A 13,171-nucleotide genomic window follows, 5' to 3' on the forward strand; every position below is an offset into this window, starting at 1 on the left:
AGCATTTAGGTGCATCAAGTATTTTTAAGTGTACATCTTTTCTAGCTTCTTAGGAAAAAACACTAATAAACACAAATGCTTGTATAATATGTTTCAAAGAGGCGTTTATGCTGCTTTTTACAACCAGTAGTTTTGGCAGTTTTTCTGGCACCTACTGTGCATGGACCCATATATATGGCTGGGGAGGGGGTATCCTTTAAATTAAGCAAGGCATGTGGGAAAAAGCGCCCCCCCCCCCCAAAAAGCACTTTATTTTTATATATATATTACACTACAGAATTGCAGCCAGTAATGTTTTTTTTTTTTTTTTTTTTTTTTTTTTCTTCGCAGGGTGCAATTCTCACTACAATGCTGGTATCTCGAAATTTTTCAGGTAGGTTTGGGGTGGAACCGAAGATGCTCTTATGTGAAGCACTGACAAAACAGCTTCTGTGTATAAGTGTAAAAATGCGCAGACATGATTTAAATTACGTTGGTGGATAGTGATATAAAACTGAGGCAATGGGGATTAGGACCCTCAGATTTGGGATTGTTAAACCCAGGTGATTTGGTTTACTGTGGATGTTACCTATCAGCGGCTACATTTAAAGGAGGTGACCGACTTAAAGTGCAGCCAGTCACATTCCAAGTGTTGTTTTCAGGTGCATGAAAGAAAGTATTAATTTCTTTACTCTGCATAACAATCTTTTCCTCCCCACAAGCTTTTATTTGGCCCCAGTTGCAGTCCCAGGGAAAGGAGTGTGAATTTTTTACAGCAGCTTATGAGAGCAACTATTCAATTATTTACAGTGCCCAGCTAACTGGATTTCACTGAAGGGAACTAGGGCTTTTTGAAATCTGAGACGTTATCTGAAATCATCCTTCCTGGGACGGGACTGGTCATTACAGGAGCCACTGCCATAGATACATAAATCTGCAGAAACCGTGCAAATGCCAAAAGAAAACAATATAAAAAAAAAAAAAAAAAAAAAGTGTGTGTGTGTGTATATATATATATATATATATATTATAGTGCAGAGCAACAATTCAACCATGATTATATAATCATAGTGCTTACAAATAGAAAAAAAACAGAGCTGCACTTATGCAATGCAAATCACAGTGAAATACATTTCAGTGACATAGATTTATAAACATAATAAAGTTCACGTGAATAAGTAGAATAGGTGGAGATTCTTCTTTAAACTTCATTGATAAAAAGCGGTCACCAGCAGCAATGTGAAACCTCTGTGTATAAAACTGCCAACCTCTAGTAATTAGAGCGCTTACCAGATATTGTTGACCCTCTTTCTCTAGAGAGATCTATAAGGCAATGATCAAAACCGTCAGATGTTGATAGGGACATACTCCTATGGATAGTAAAATCACTGGTTTTTCCTCTAGACCGAGATCCCCAAACATTGTAGACAGGAAAAATTCTCCAATGGTGTAAAACCTTCCAGTTATTATGTTAAAAAAATTTAATTGCACTTGCACAACTGTGTAGATAAAATGCCAAACTGTACAGTATATTCAAACCTGCACTTCTGGTATCGGTAGATAAGTGATGACGTCAGCACACAGAAACGCCCATACCTGTTTAATCATAAATTACGTCTTCCAGGACAGGTGCCCAGGAAGGTGTCATCTATGACAAAATGTGTAGGGCGGTGTCCTCATTGTGTCCTCATCCCAGATGTGCGGGTTTCAATCATTTGCCGGCGCCTTGGAATACGTTGTCTATGATGAAACGCTTAGGGCGGTGCTGCGTTCTGACGTCATCGTTTCCCTACGGATCCTGGAAGTGCGGGGTTGAATCAGTTGCCTGTAATTATACTGTAAATTTGGAGCTTTATCTCCACAGTTGTGTAAATGCAATTTCCATTTTTTAATAAAATAACTGGAAGTTTTCACACCATTGGAGCATTTTTCCTTTCATACTTCGGTCTACAATGTTTGGGGTGTATCCCTACAACATCTGAATCATGGATTTGATCATTGCCTTAAAGACCTCTTTAGTAATGAGAGCGCTTATCAGATATTGTCGACCCTCTATCTGTTGATAGGGATACACCCCAAACATCGTAGGCATAAGTATGAAAGTAAAAATGCTCCAATAGTGTGAAACCTTCCAGTTATTTTATTAAAACAATTAAATTGCACTTACACAACTGTGTAGATAAATCGCCAAACTGAACAGTATAATCACTGGCAACCAATTCAAACCCGTACTTCCGGGATCGGTAGGGACTTGATGACGTCAGAACGTAGCACCACCCTAAGCGTTTCATCATAGATGATGTCTTCCAGGATGGCAGCAAATGATTCAAACCCGTACTTCCAATATCAGTAAGGACATGACAACATCAGTACACAGCACCACCCTACCCATTTTGTCATAGATGTCTCCTTCCTGGGCACCTGTCCTGATGCTTTGTCTGTTGAAAATCTGATCATCTGTATGAGGCTTGAGTCTCTGAGTAAGCTTTCCTATGTATGCAGAAACTCTTTCCTAACTTTTTGTTAATGCAGCTGTCTTAGTGTTATGTACATACTAGGGCTACAAGCACATTTAGATGCACTGTGTAAGTGACTATTGGCTTGCAGTGATAGGGACTTGTATTAGTGCAGGCAGTATTGAATACAGAATGTAGCAAGCTCTTTATCTAGCACCCAGGTTTACTGTGCTGGTGTCACAAGGCCAAAGGCCATTCATGCATGAAGGGTTTCCTATGTAAAATGCTGGAGTGTCCAGTACTACTTTTTTTACGTGGAGCTAACAATAACCAAAGTGAGATTTTGGATATGCTTAATTCACTTTGGTTTGATCCCTTCCCTTATATTACAGACAGAAAACCACAAAATTTGTCATCTTTTCTCTGAAGTGTTATATTTAATGTGATTGTAGCCATATTAGTGCAATTGTGACAGAGAAAATTGAGTACTGTCCCTGATACATTTTTTATTTGCACTAACATACAATTTTTCAGGACAAGCTTTCGGGGTATGTCCCCTTCCACATACCCCAAAAGCTTATCCTGAAAAATTGTATGTTAGTGCAAATAAAAAAAGTATCATGGACAGTACTCAATTTTCTCTGAAGTGTTAGAAAGTCAGTACCAGTGTGGTTTTCAAGATATCGCAGAGGCTTTCAGTTTTTTGCAGCATTGCTTTTTAATTTAAGCTCTGTTTTGACAGGGTTCTTTTGCATAGGATCTAGAGAAGTCCCCAGAGGTTTAATGTGTTTACTATATTTAGAAAACAGACAAAATGAGTTGTATTTTTCATTCACACTTGCCAAAGGGTCTACAGTGTTAATTCCTGTGGCATGAATTGGAGGACTCCTGCAGTCAGAATGTCATGTGTTTGCGAATTGCTTTAGCTGCTCAGTGTGTAGAAAGCAATGACAGGCTGAGAGAAGCTGCAGCTGTTTGTGGCTGTTCAGATGGAATCTGACATCCACTGATTTCCTGTGGTTAGGTGCAGATGATCTCCCTGGACACAGACCGCATCCAGGGATGAACATTTTGCCTTAATTGCAGCTAATCACTGGATGTGCAAACAGCTGTAAACACTGTCACCCTGTCATTACGTTGTGTAGGCTGAGCAGCCACATACAAATACCTGTCATTCTGGCTGCAGGAATCCTCAGATTTTTACCACCAGAATCCACTCTATAGCCCTAATCGCAAGTGTGAAAATGGTCTTAATTATGTATTTATAAAACCTATAAGTAGTCTTTACACAAGCGTCAAACTCTCTACAGTGCATACTGATGCATAAATCAGTGGCCTATTGTATATATACTAGAGTACATTTATTTAAAGTGGTGTACCCCCTAAAAAAAATTTTTTTAAGTCAGCAGCTACAAATACTGCAGCTGCTGACTTTTAATAATCGGACACTTTCCTGTCCCTGGGTCCAGCGACGTCATTCTTACTGTGGGCACCCAGCTGTGAAGGGCGCCCTGAATACGCCGCGCAGTCACCTGGGACACGTGACAGGTCCCAGGTGACTTTGCGGCTCGAGGGGAAGTGACGTCACCAGCCTGGGCAAGGAAGAAGGCAGTCTACGAGGGACCCCCTAGCAACAGGTATTTAGAGGTGAGTAAAAATTTTTTTTTTTTTTTTCTTTTTTGGTGGCAACACCACTTTAAAACCTAAGTTTACCTAAAATAAAAAATAAAAACAGCACAAGGGAGATATACATTTTCTTCAGTGCGATGTGTCCCTTGTGTTGCTTTGTCCTCTTTTGCCAAAAATCTTCCTTCTCCAATGACCCTTTTCCACCCTTGATGCCGTAATCTTAGGGTGCAACAGCGGCTAACATAACTAAAAGGCTGTCATGAGCGCTTGTGAAGAGGGGCCCAACTATGCCTCACTTTCTGCCCAGCTGCTCCATTCATAGAAGCTGTACTACAGCTTCTATGAATGAAACATAATCTATACTACATTTATAGATCCTATTTAATTCATAGAATCTGTCATACGGTTTCTATAAATGGAGCAACTGGGCAGAAAGGGCATTCATAGTCAGGTGCTCTTGATTAAAGCCTCTCAATGTTTGGGTAAAAGCCCCCCCCCCCCCCCGAAAAGGAGATGGGGGTTGGACTTATGGCGAAATGTGGAATTCCCCTTTATTAAATTCTAGGGGAATGAGTACATTAGTGCCCCTTACCAATTTTTACAAAAAGTAATAAGTGAAAAAAATATATACTTGCAGCTTTTAAAATAAAGTGTAAATGATAAATTCACCTTCCATCCAGCTCCTTTATGTACCAATATACCATTAATGTACTACTTTTGCAGAAATAAAAAGATCTTTCTATCTCTTACACACCCCTTACTTTGGTGTCCAGCTGGCTGTATAAAAAGTCTCCATTACTTCCTGGACAGACCTTGGGACATGACAGGAAGGAGTTTACCAGCTAACCTCATTAGCACACACCCTGCATTATCTACCCTCTTACCCCAGCAGATCACTACCACCCCTTGTCAGGCGCATGTTTTTTTTCTGTGCAATCATTGAATTTTGTGCTTGCTAAATACACAGCCCTGGATTGTTCCCTTGGCAGAGTGTGTGAGAGCTGAATGATCAGACAACAGCCTCTGTGAATAAGGGTCCTTTCATACGGGGCGGATCAGTGATGATTCTCCCCGTGGATATCCGCTTGCTCAGCGGGTATCACCACTGAGCAGGAAGATGACAGGTCCTTCCCTGTATACTGTGCAGGGATGGACCTGTCAGAGCGTCGCTCTCCCCTATGGGAGATCGGATTACGACAGACTGCAGAGTCTGTCGTCACCCGATCCGATGACGGATGGAAAAGTAGGTTTTTCCTTCGTCACACTTTTTCGGATTGGAGACGGTCGGATGTCAGCGGACATGTCACCGCAGACATCCGACGCTCCATAGACCTCTATGGAGCATCCGTTCAGGTCCGTCTGAAAAACTAACAGGCGGACCTGAACGGAGCAGTAGTGTGAAAGAGCCCTAAGTGATTGAAAACAGGGGAAGTGTGCCCTGGGTTCTGTAAAGCTCACTATACAATCTGATTGGACAATTTCCTTTAGATCTTCCATGACCTATGTAGTGGGGCCTGCTTGTTTGGATACAGAGTCATTGGATAGTTGGTATCTCCAAAGTAAGGGTGTGAAGATGAATAGATTTTTTGGTATTTATGAAAAAGATGTACACTAATGTTATATTGGTACATAAGGGAGTTGGAATTTAGAGAAACAAATTAAGATGAACTTATCCTTTAATAATGTCCCTAGAAGTAAATCCAGTGGCAGTCACAGCCAGGTAATCAGTGCAGTAATCCCATCAGTCATGAGGATCAGTCAATCAACGATGTGAACCATCGCACTCCTACTGATTCCCGGCTGTGATCATTTAAATTTACCAGTGAGAACCCCGAGTGACCTCATTAAGGCAACTTTACACTGGTTCGCATCACGCATTTGCCGTGTGTTTTTTAAAGGACATGTGAATCAAAAACTGCACCAACCGGCGGTTTTGATGCGGTTGCCATTCATTTCAATAGGGAGGAGTGTTTTTGGTGCATTTTTTTTTTTTTAACTCACCGAACGTGCTCCAAAAATGTTGCCAGTGGGACTTTTTAGGCTGCTTTCACACTGAAGTGTTTTTGAAGGGCTTTAAAAAAGGTGCCCGAAAAGCTAAGAAAAAAAATTCTTCCTTTTAAATTCTATATACCGTATATACTCGAGTATAAGCCGAGATTTTCAGCCTCTTTTTTGAGGCTGAAAGTGCCCCCCTCGGCTTATACTCGAGTCATCGCTGTCTGCCCGCTCGATCAGCGTGTCGAGCAGACAGACAGCGGCCATTCTATAATTCAAAAGCCGCGCCTCCGGCTCCGCCTTCGCCTGTGATAGGCGGAACACTGAATTTCCCAGCAGCCTGTGTTCCGCCTATCACGGACATCGTATCATCCTCGTACTACGGACGAGGATGATACGATGTCCGTGATAGGCGGAACACAGGCTGCTGGGAAATTCAGTGTTCCGCCTATCACAGGCGAAGGCGGAGGCGCGGCTTTTGAATTTTACAATGGCCGCCGAGGCGCCGACGAAGAGGGCACGGGACGGAGGCAAGGCAAGGCACGGGACGGGACGGGACGGAGGCAAGGCAAGGCACGACACGGGACGGAGGCAAGGCACGGCACGGGACGGAGGCAAGGAGGCAAGGCACGGGACGGAGGCTCGGGACAAAGGCTCGGGACACAGGTAGGCTGGACACACACACACACACACACACACACACACACACACACACACACACACACACACACACACACACACACACACACATACACACATACACACATACACACACATACACACACATACACACACACACACACATACACACACACACACACACACACACACACACACACACACACACACACACACGGATGGATGGAGACACACACACACACAGGGATGGATGGAGACACACACACACACAGGGATGGATGGATACACACACACACAGGGATGGATGGATGGAGACACACACACACACAGGGATGGATGGATACACACACACACAGGGATGGATGGATGGAGACACACACACACAGGGATGGATGGATGGAGACACACACACACAGGGATGGATGGATGGATGGATGGACACACACACACACAGGGATGGATGGACGGACACACAGGGATGGACGGACACACAGGGATGGACGGACACACAGGGATGGACGGACACACACACAGGGATGGACAGGCATGTCTCACCCTCGGCTTATACACGAGTCAATAAGTTTGCCAGTTTTTTTGGGGGTAAATTGGGGGCCTCGGCTTATATTCGGGTCGGCCTATACTCGAGTATATACGGTATGTGTTCCCACTGGGGCGGTGTGCTTGAGTTGCAGTATAAAAAATTCTGCTTGCCTTATTTTTGGTGCATGTTGGGTGAGCTAAAAAAAACGCCAAAAAACGCACCTTGCAATTGAAATGAATAGGAACCGCATCAAAAGCTCCTAAAAAAAAAAAAAAAAAAACACACGCTAGCACTTTTGGTGCAGTTTTTGAGTTATATGACAAAACGCGCAGCAAAATCTCTATTACACAGGCGTTTTACAGGCAGTTTTGATGCGAACCAGTGAGAAAGTAGCCTTACACCGCAACAAAAGTGCACCGCCCCAGTGTGAACACATACCGTATTTATCGTTCTACAACACGCACATTCATTTTAAGAGGGAAGTTTCAGGAAAACCGTAAATTTTTGTATTGGCGTATAACACGCACACGCTATTTGCACTTGCTTTTCATGGTGAAAAAGTGAGTGTTATAAGCCAATAAATACAGTACATAGAATTTAAAGGGAACATTTTTATTGAGTGTGTTGGGCGCTTTTTTTTTTTTTTTCATTTAAAGCAAAATCGCTTCAAAAACTCCTCCAGTGTAAAAGCAGCCTTACGAAAGAGGATACTTGGGATTGCACATGGTATTACTGCAGCTGGAAATCTGTCATTTTCCTGTACTGCCATATTGCTGATGAATTGAACACAGATGTGTTCAAACACTAGCTTTCAGGATAAATATAGAGGGTAAAGCTCCCTCCCTAGCATATCCAAAACAAACAAAAAAGGGCTTTGGGTCCACTTTAGGCACCACCAACCAATTGCTCATCTCAGTGATCTCTCTTTTTTTTTGGGGGGGGGGGGTTATTTTGATGGAAGTCTCGGAGAGCAGTGTGCCACACTTGGTCTGTTGAGGAACAGTAGAAGTGGCAGCCCAGGCTCCATCCAGCCTTATGATTAAAGAGGCAGCCACAGTAGTGTGCTAGTAAATTTACATGGGTCTCATAGTTATTTGGGATTTCGGCAAGGTCCTTACACTAATTTTTATTATACCTTTTTAAGGTATAGCTGGACCATCTCTTCTTTAAATGGTCTGGTACACTGTTCATTTAAACAGTTATCTAACAGTTATGAGATCTGAGCCTTGTATTATTTACTCACAGCCGGGAATAGGGTTCAGGCTGCATTCACACCTAAGTGTTTCAAAAGTCAAAGTTTTGTACAGGTCAAAATGTCACCAATGTAAAAAGCAGAAAAACACCCCAAAGAAGCTCATGTTGTTTTTTTTGTTTTTTTTTGAGCTAAAGCCGTTTTTCAGGCGTTTTGCTTCAGGTGACAAAACGCTCAGGTGTGAACAGGTGCCATTGAAATGATTGGGATTTTGCTTGCTGGACATTTTTCAGGCATTTTACGGCGTGAAAACGCTCAGGTATGAATGCAGCCTCAGGGTTCAGAATAGATTTTTGCCAGTTCTTAGTAAAAAAAAGACCTCAATACACCAGGTGGTCTTTTCTTTTCAGCAAGTTCTTTGTTCCTGACTCATGAGATGATCCTGCTGCCAAATTATTTGGCTATAAGGCTTTAATGTTCAGCATCATTTTGTCTACACATAAATAGCAATCTTTTTAGATAATAGTCTAGCTTTTCTAGCATGCATTAGTCCTTACTGAACCACAGTGAATGTAACTTTCAATCCCACCTGTTTTATTTTTGTCGCTGGCACATACATGCAGCTTAAGGGACATGGATTTTAATATTTTCCATGACCTAACACTCAATGGAATTTTTCTTAGAAAGTCTGAAGCATTTATGTACTGAGGGTGCATGCCTGCAGTAACACAAACACTCTTCTGAAATACATCTAAGATATAAGATAATTAATATTATTTTCTAATCTTTCTTTAATGGAAAATATATATCTACACAAGCCTATTTTTTTCGCTCTAAAGTTTTTAAAAGATTGAAGATCCTATCGGTGGTAAGTGAATGTTGTGGCCTTGTGGGGCTATATAAAGAGGATCTGTGGTGTTAATGTAGATATATCTTCATATGCCACATCAGATCTTTACATAGACAAGAAAAAGTAGACTTGCCTTAAAGGTGATTACTGTCCATATCAGTGGTTGTCTACATACAAGGAGTTGGGTGCTCAACTGTGGCCCCTGACGGCTTCAAAGGGCCACACTTAGGCCTCATGCACACTTGAGCTACAAAACGCTGCTATTACAGGCGTTTGAGCTTTCATTTCTCTGCTTCTAAACCCACCTCCATGTTAACCTACCAGGCACACTATAGGGTGTTTATAGGCAGGGGTATTTAGTGGCAGAACAAAAAATAAATAAAAATCGCTTGTGCGTTCAGGAGAGGAGCTTTTGAGCATAAAAAATGACTGGCGCATCTGAATATGGATAAATGCACGTTAACGTTATGCCAGCATTTTCATTGACCAGGATACATTTAATATTCTGGCCAATGAAATTAATAAATGCTCAATCGCTTGATGCGCCTAAGCACGCTTGAAAAAAAAAAAGTGGTTTATGAGCATTTTTGCAGCTGCTTTTAGAAGAGACGCAGAGAAAAGCATTTAGAAGAGACCCAGTGAGCATGAGGCCATAATGGTAAGTATTCAACAGAAGACTCAGGCTGCAGACCCACTATAGGTAATGGTCAGAGAATGCAGACATACAACAGGGGTGCATGGAGAGTGAATAGACACTACAGAGAACGGGGGTGCATGCTACATGCGACTGCTAGAGATTACTGTCCTTAGGCCGCGTACACACGCGGGGACTGTTCGCCCAACTTTGTTCGTCAAACAGTTTGAGCGGACAGTCCGCTCAAAATTAGCATGGACGGACTTGGCCACACACGACGAACGAACAGTCCGCTGAAACTTGCGCGATGACGTGAACGGCACGTACGACGGGACTAGAAATACGACGTCCTATACACTGCAATGCAACCTTCGCCGTGTAAATCCTTTCTGAGCATGCGCGGAACTTAGTTTGACGAACAAGCCTACACACGGGCGGACTGTCCGCTCAAACTAAGTTTCAGCGGACAGTTTTACGGAATTTCTGAAAAACTTTGTTCGTCAGACTGTCCGCTGAAACTGTCCGCTGAAGCCCACACACGAGTGGACTGTCCGCCGAAACACTGTTCAGCGGACAAAGTTGAGCGAACAGTCCCCGTGTGTGTACGCGGCCTTAAAGCCTCTTTACATATAATTGATTCCCCTACTGACTACTTGGATCTGCAAAGGGCCTCACAGCAAGTACCGAAGGTTTGCATGTGGCCTTCGGGCTGCAGGTTGGGCACCAGGGGTCTATACAGCTTAAAGTGGTATTAAACCCAAAAATTTGATATATTGCAGCTTACTAATTATTGGATGTAGCGGCTGCATTTGTTTTCCTTTTTTGGGGGACCTTGTATATTAGAGTACCCCCGTCTGGATGAAGTCCAGGGGGCATCTTTGAACAGCAGCGTTGTCAGTCTGGGGGAGAGAAGAGTCTTAGGCTGGATTCACATCTATGCATTTTTAGTGCTTTTTGCATTTTGCAAATTTGCACTACAGAACGTGTTCCATAGAAAACAATGTTAAATGGACTGTAGTGCAAATCTGCAAAATGCAAAAGGCACGAAAACTGCATAGGTGTGAATCAGGCCTTAGATGGACTAGCAGATTTAGATACACTAACAAACTGAAGCCAAACTCCAGCTCATACTTTATAAGGTGTTACAGCAAACCTTATTATTCCTTTTTGGATAAAGGTTTTACATACGTAAAAACTGATCATTGAGCCATCCCGGCCAGTGAGAAATGGTTTGTCCCAACCCTGTAACTGCAACATCTGGACAAGAGCAGCTTCTTTTGAAAATATGACAGTGTTACTGGCTGGATCACCAGATGAAAATAGAAGAAAAAAATATCTAAAGAAAACGTATGTGGCCCTCGCATCTAAGAATTGGTAGGCTGCAATATAATAAACATTTGCTTTTGGGTTTAATACCGCTTTTATAACTTGGTTGAATGCATATGTTAGTCTTTGGTGACTGTAAGTTCATAATCTGTAAAATGTTTTAGTATTGGGCAAGATTCTCCTTTTTATGTCTGTACCAGAGGGAGGAATTGGATGCTTTGAGCAGCAGAGACATTTCTTTTTTCAGACACTTTCTTCTTTGATGGGCAGTTTATCCAACCTATGGAAGCCAAAGGGCTCGTACTTATCGGGTTTGTCAATACAAGCAGAGACATTAACCACTTCAGCTCAGAAGATTTGGCTGCTCAATGGCCAAGCCATTTTTTGCGATATGGCACTGCGTCGCTTTAACTGAGAATTGCGTGGTCTTGCGACATTGTACCCAAACAAAATTTATATCCTTTTTTTTCTCACAAATAGAGCTTTATTTTGGTAGTATTTGATCATTTCTATACTTTTTATTTTTTTTGCGCTATAAACAAAAAAGACTGACAATTTTGAAAAAAACACAATTATTTTTAACTTTTTGCTATATTAAATATCCCCAATTTTTTTTGAAAAAAGCAAATTTTTTCCTCAGTTTAGGCCGATATGTATTCTTCTGCATATTTTTGGTAATAAAAATCGCAATAAGCTTATATTGATTGGTTTGCTCAAAAGTTAGTCTACGAAAAAGGGGAAAGATTTATGGCATTTTTATTATTATTATTATTTTTTTTACTAGTAATGGCAGTGATCAGCATTTTTATCGGTCCTGCAATATTATGGCAGACAGACTGGACCAGGGATCTCAAACTGGCGGCCCTCCAGCTGTTGCAAAACTACAAGTCCCATCATCAGCCTCTGCCTGTGGGAGTCATGCTTGTAACTGTCAGCATTGCAATCCCTCTTGGGACTTGTAGTTTCGCAAACGGCTGGAGGGCCACCAGTTTGAAACCCCTGGATTGCACACTTATGACACATTTATGGGACCATTGGCATTTATACAGCGATCAGTTATATAAATATGCACCGATTACTGTGTAAATGTCAGTGAAGGGGTTAACACTAGGGGGCGATCAAGGGATTAACTTTGTTACCTAGGGAGTGATTCTGGGGGGGGGGGGGGGGTGGGACAACCTGGATGAGGAGACTGATCGTTGTATATACTTAGTATGAGTAACAGACCGCTCTCCTCACCCCTGACAGCATGGAGATCTGTCTGTTTACATTGACAGTTCTCCATTCTGTCTTTGTGGAGCGATTGCGTCTAACCACGCATGCATCGGCTCAGGCATCGTGTGCCCCCTAGTGGTCAAAAGGCGAACTGATGTGCAGCTACGTTGGCTCACCCAGGGGAGTATAACTGCGGCGGCTGGTCGGAAACTGGTTAAACAATTACCATAGAATTCCACTACATTTTTGTTAAATATTGGGGTAGAGCAATTGTTTATCTACTATCTCTGTTGTAAGGCTTGATTTACATATACAGAATTAGTTTACCCTATGTTGGTGAAATACTATTTTTATATACTGCACATGCCCTTACGTTTCCACTATTTGACCTTTCAAATGGGCAGGACTCAAGGAAAATGTTTGTGCTGCATATAACGTATACATGTGATGTTCAGGCCTGGACAGGATTTTGATAGATTAGGACAAGATTAGTGGAGCCTGATTTTTGCATATGAAAACATTTGTAGACATGTCACTCTTTCAGTTCAGTTTTTTCAGTTTGCTGTTAGTTATTACTTATTATTCTGTCATCTAGATTAAGGATTCTTCTGTAGGCTGAATGACTGTTTCTGTCTGCATGTATCGTACGTCTTGAATGGGGTATGTTTAGAGATAAAAAAAATAAAAAAAAAATAAAAAGAGTAGCCAACTGTTT

General features: G+C 42.0%; 1 protein-coding gene across 25 annotated transcripts in view; it reads left to right on the plus strand.

Annotated features, from left to right (window-relative positions):
* Nucleotides 1–13,171, plus strand: part of CAMK2G (calcium/calmodulin dependent protein kinase II gamma) — a 361,588-nt gene that overhangs the window by 260,661 nt on the left and 87,756 nt on the right. For all 25 annotated transcript variants that reach the window (XM_077454530.1, XM_077454505.1, XM_077454508.1 and 22 more), the window contains exon 12: nucleotides 331–373. In XM_077454530.1, coding sequence (XP_077310656.1) covers nucleotides 331–373 — 43 coding nt within the window. The remainder of the gene's footprint in view (nucleotides 1–330; nucleotides 374–13,171) is intronic.

This window comes from Lithobates pipiens, unplaced genomic scaffold, assembly GCF_037356315.1.
Source record: "Lithobates pipiens isolate NorthernLeopardFrog02 unplaced genomic scaffold, aLitPip1_a1.2 Scaffold_25, whole genome shotgun sequence".
Lineage (NCBI taxonomy): Eukaryota > Metazoa > Chordata > Amphibia > Anura > Ranidae > Lithobates > Lithobates pipiens.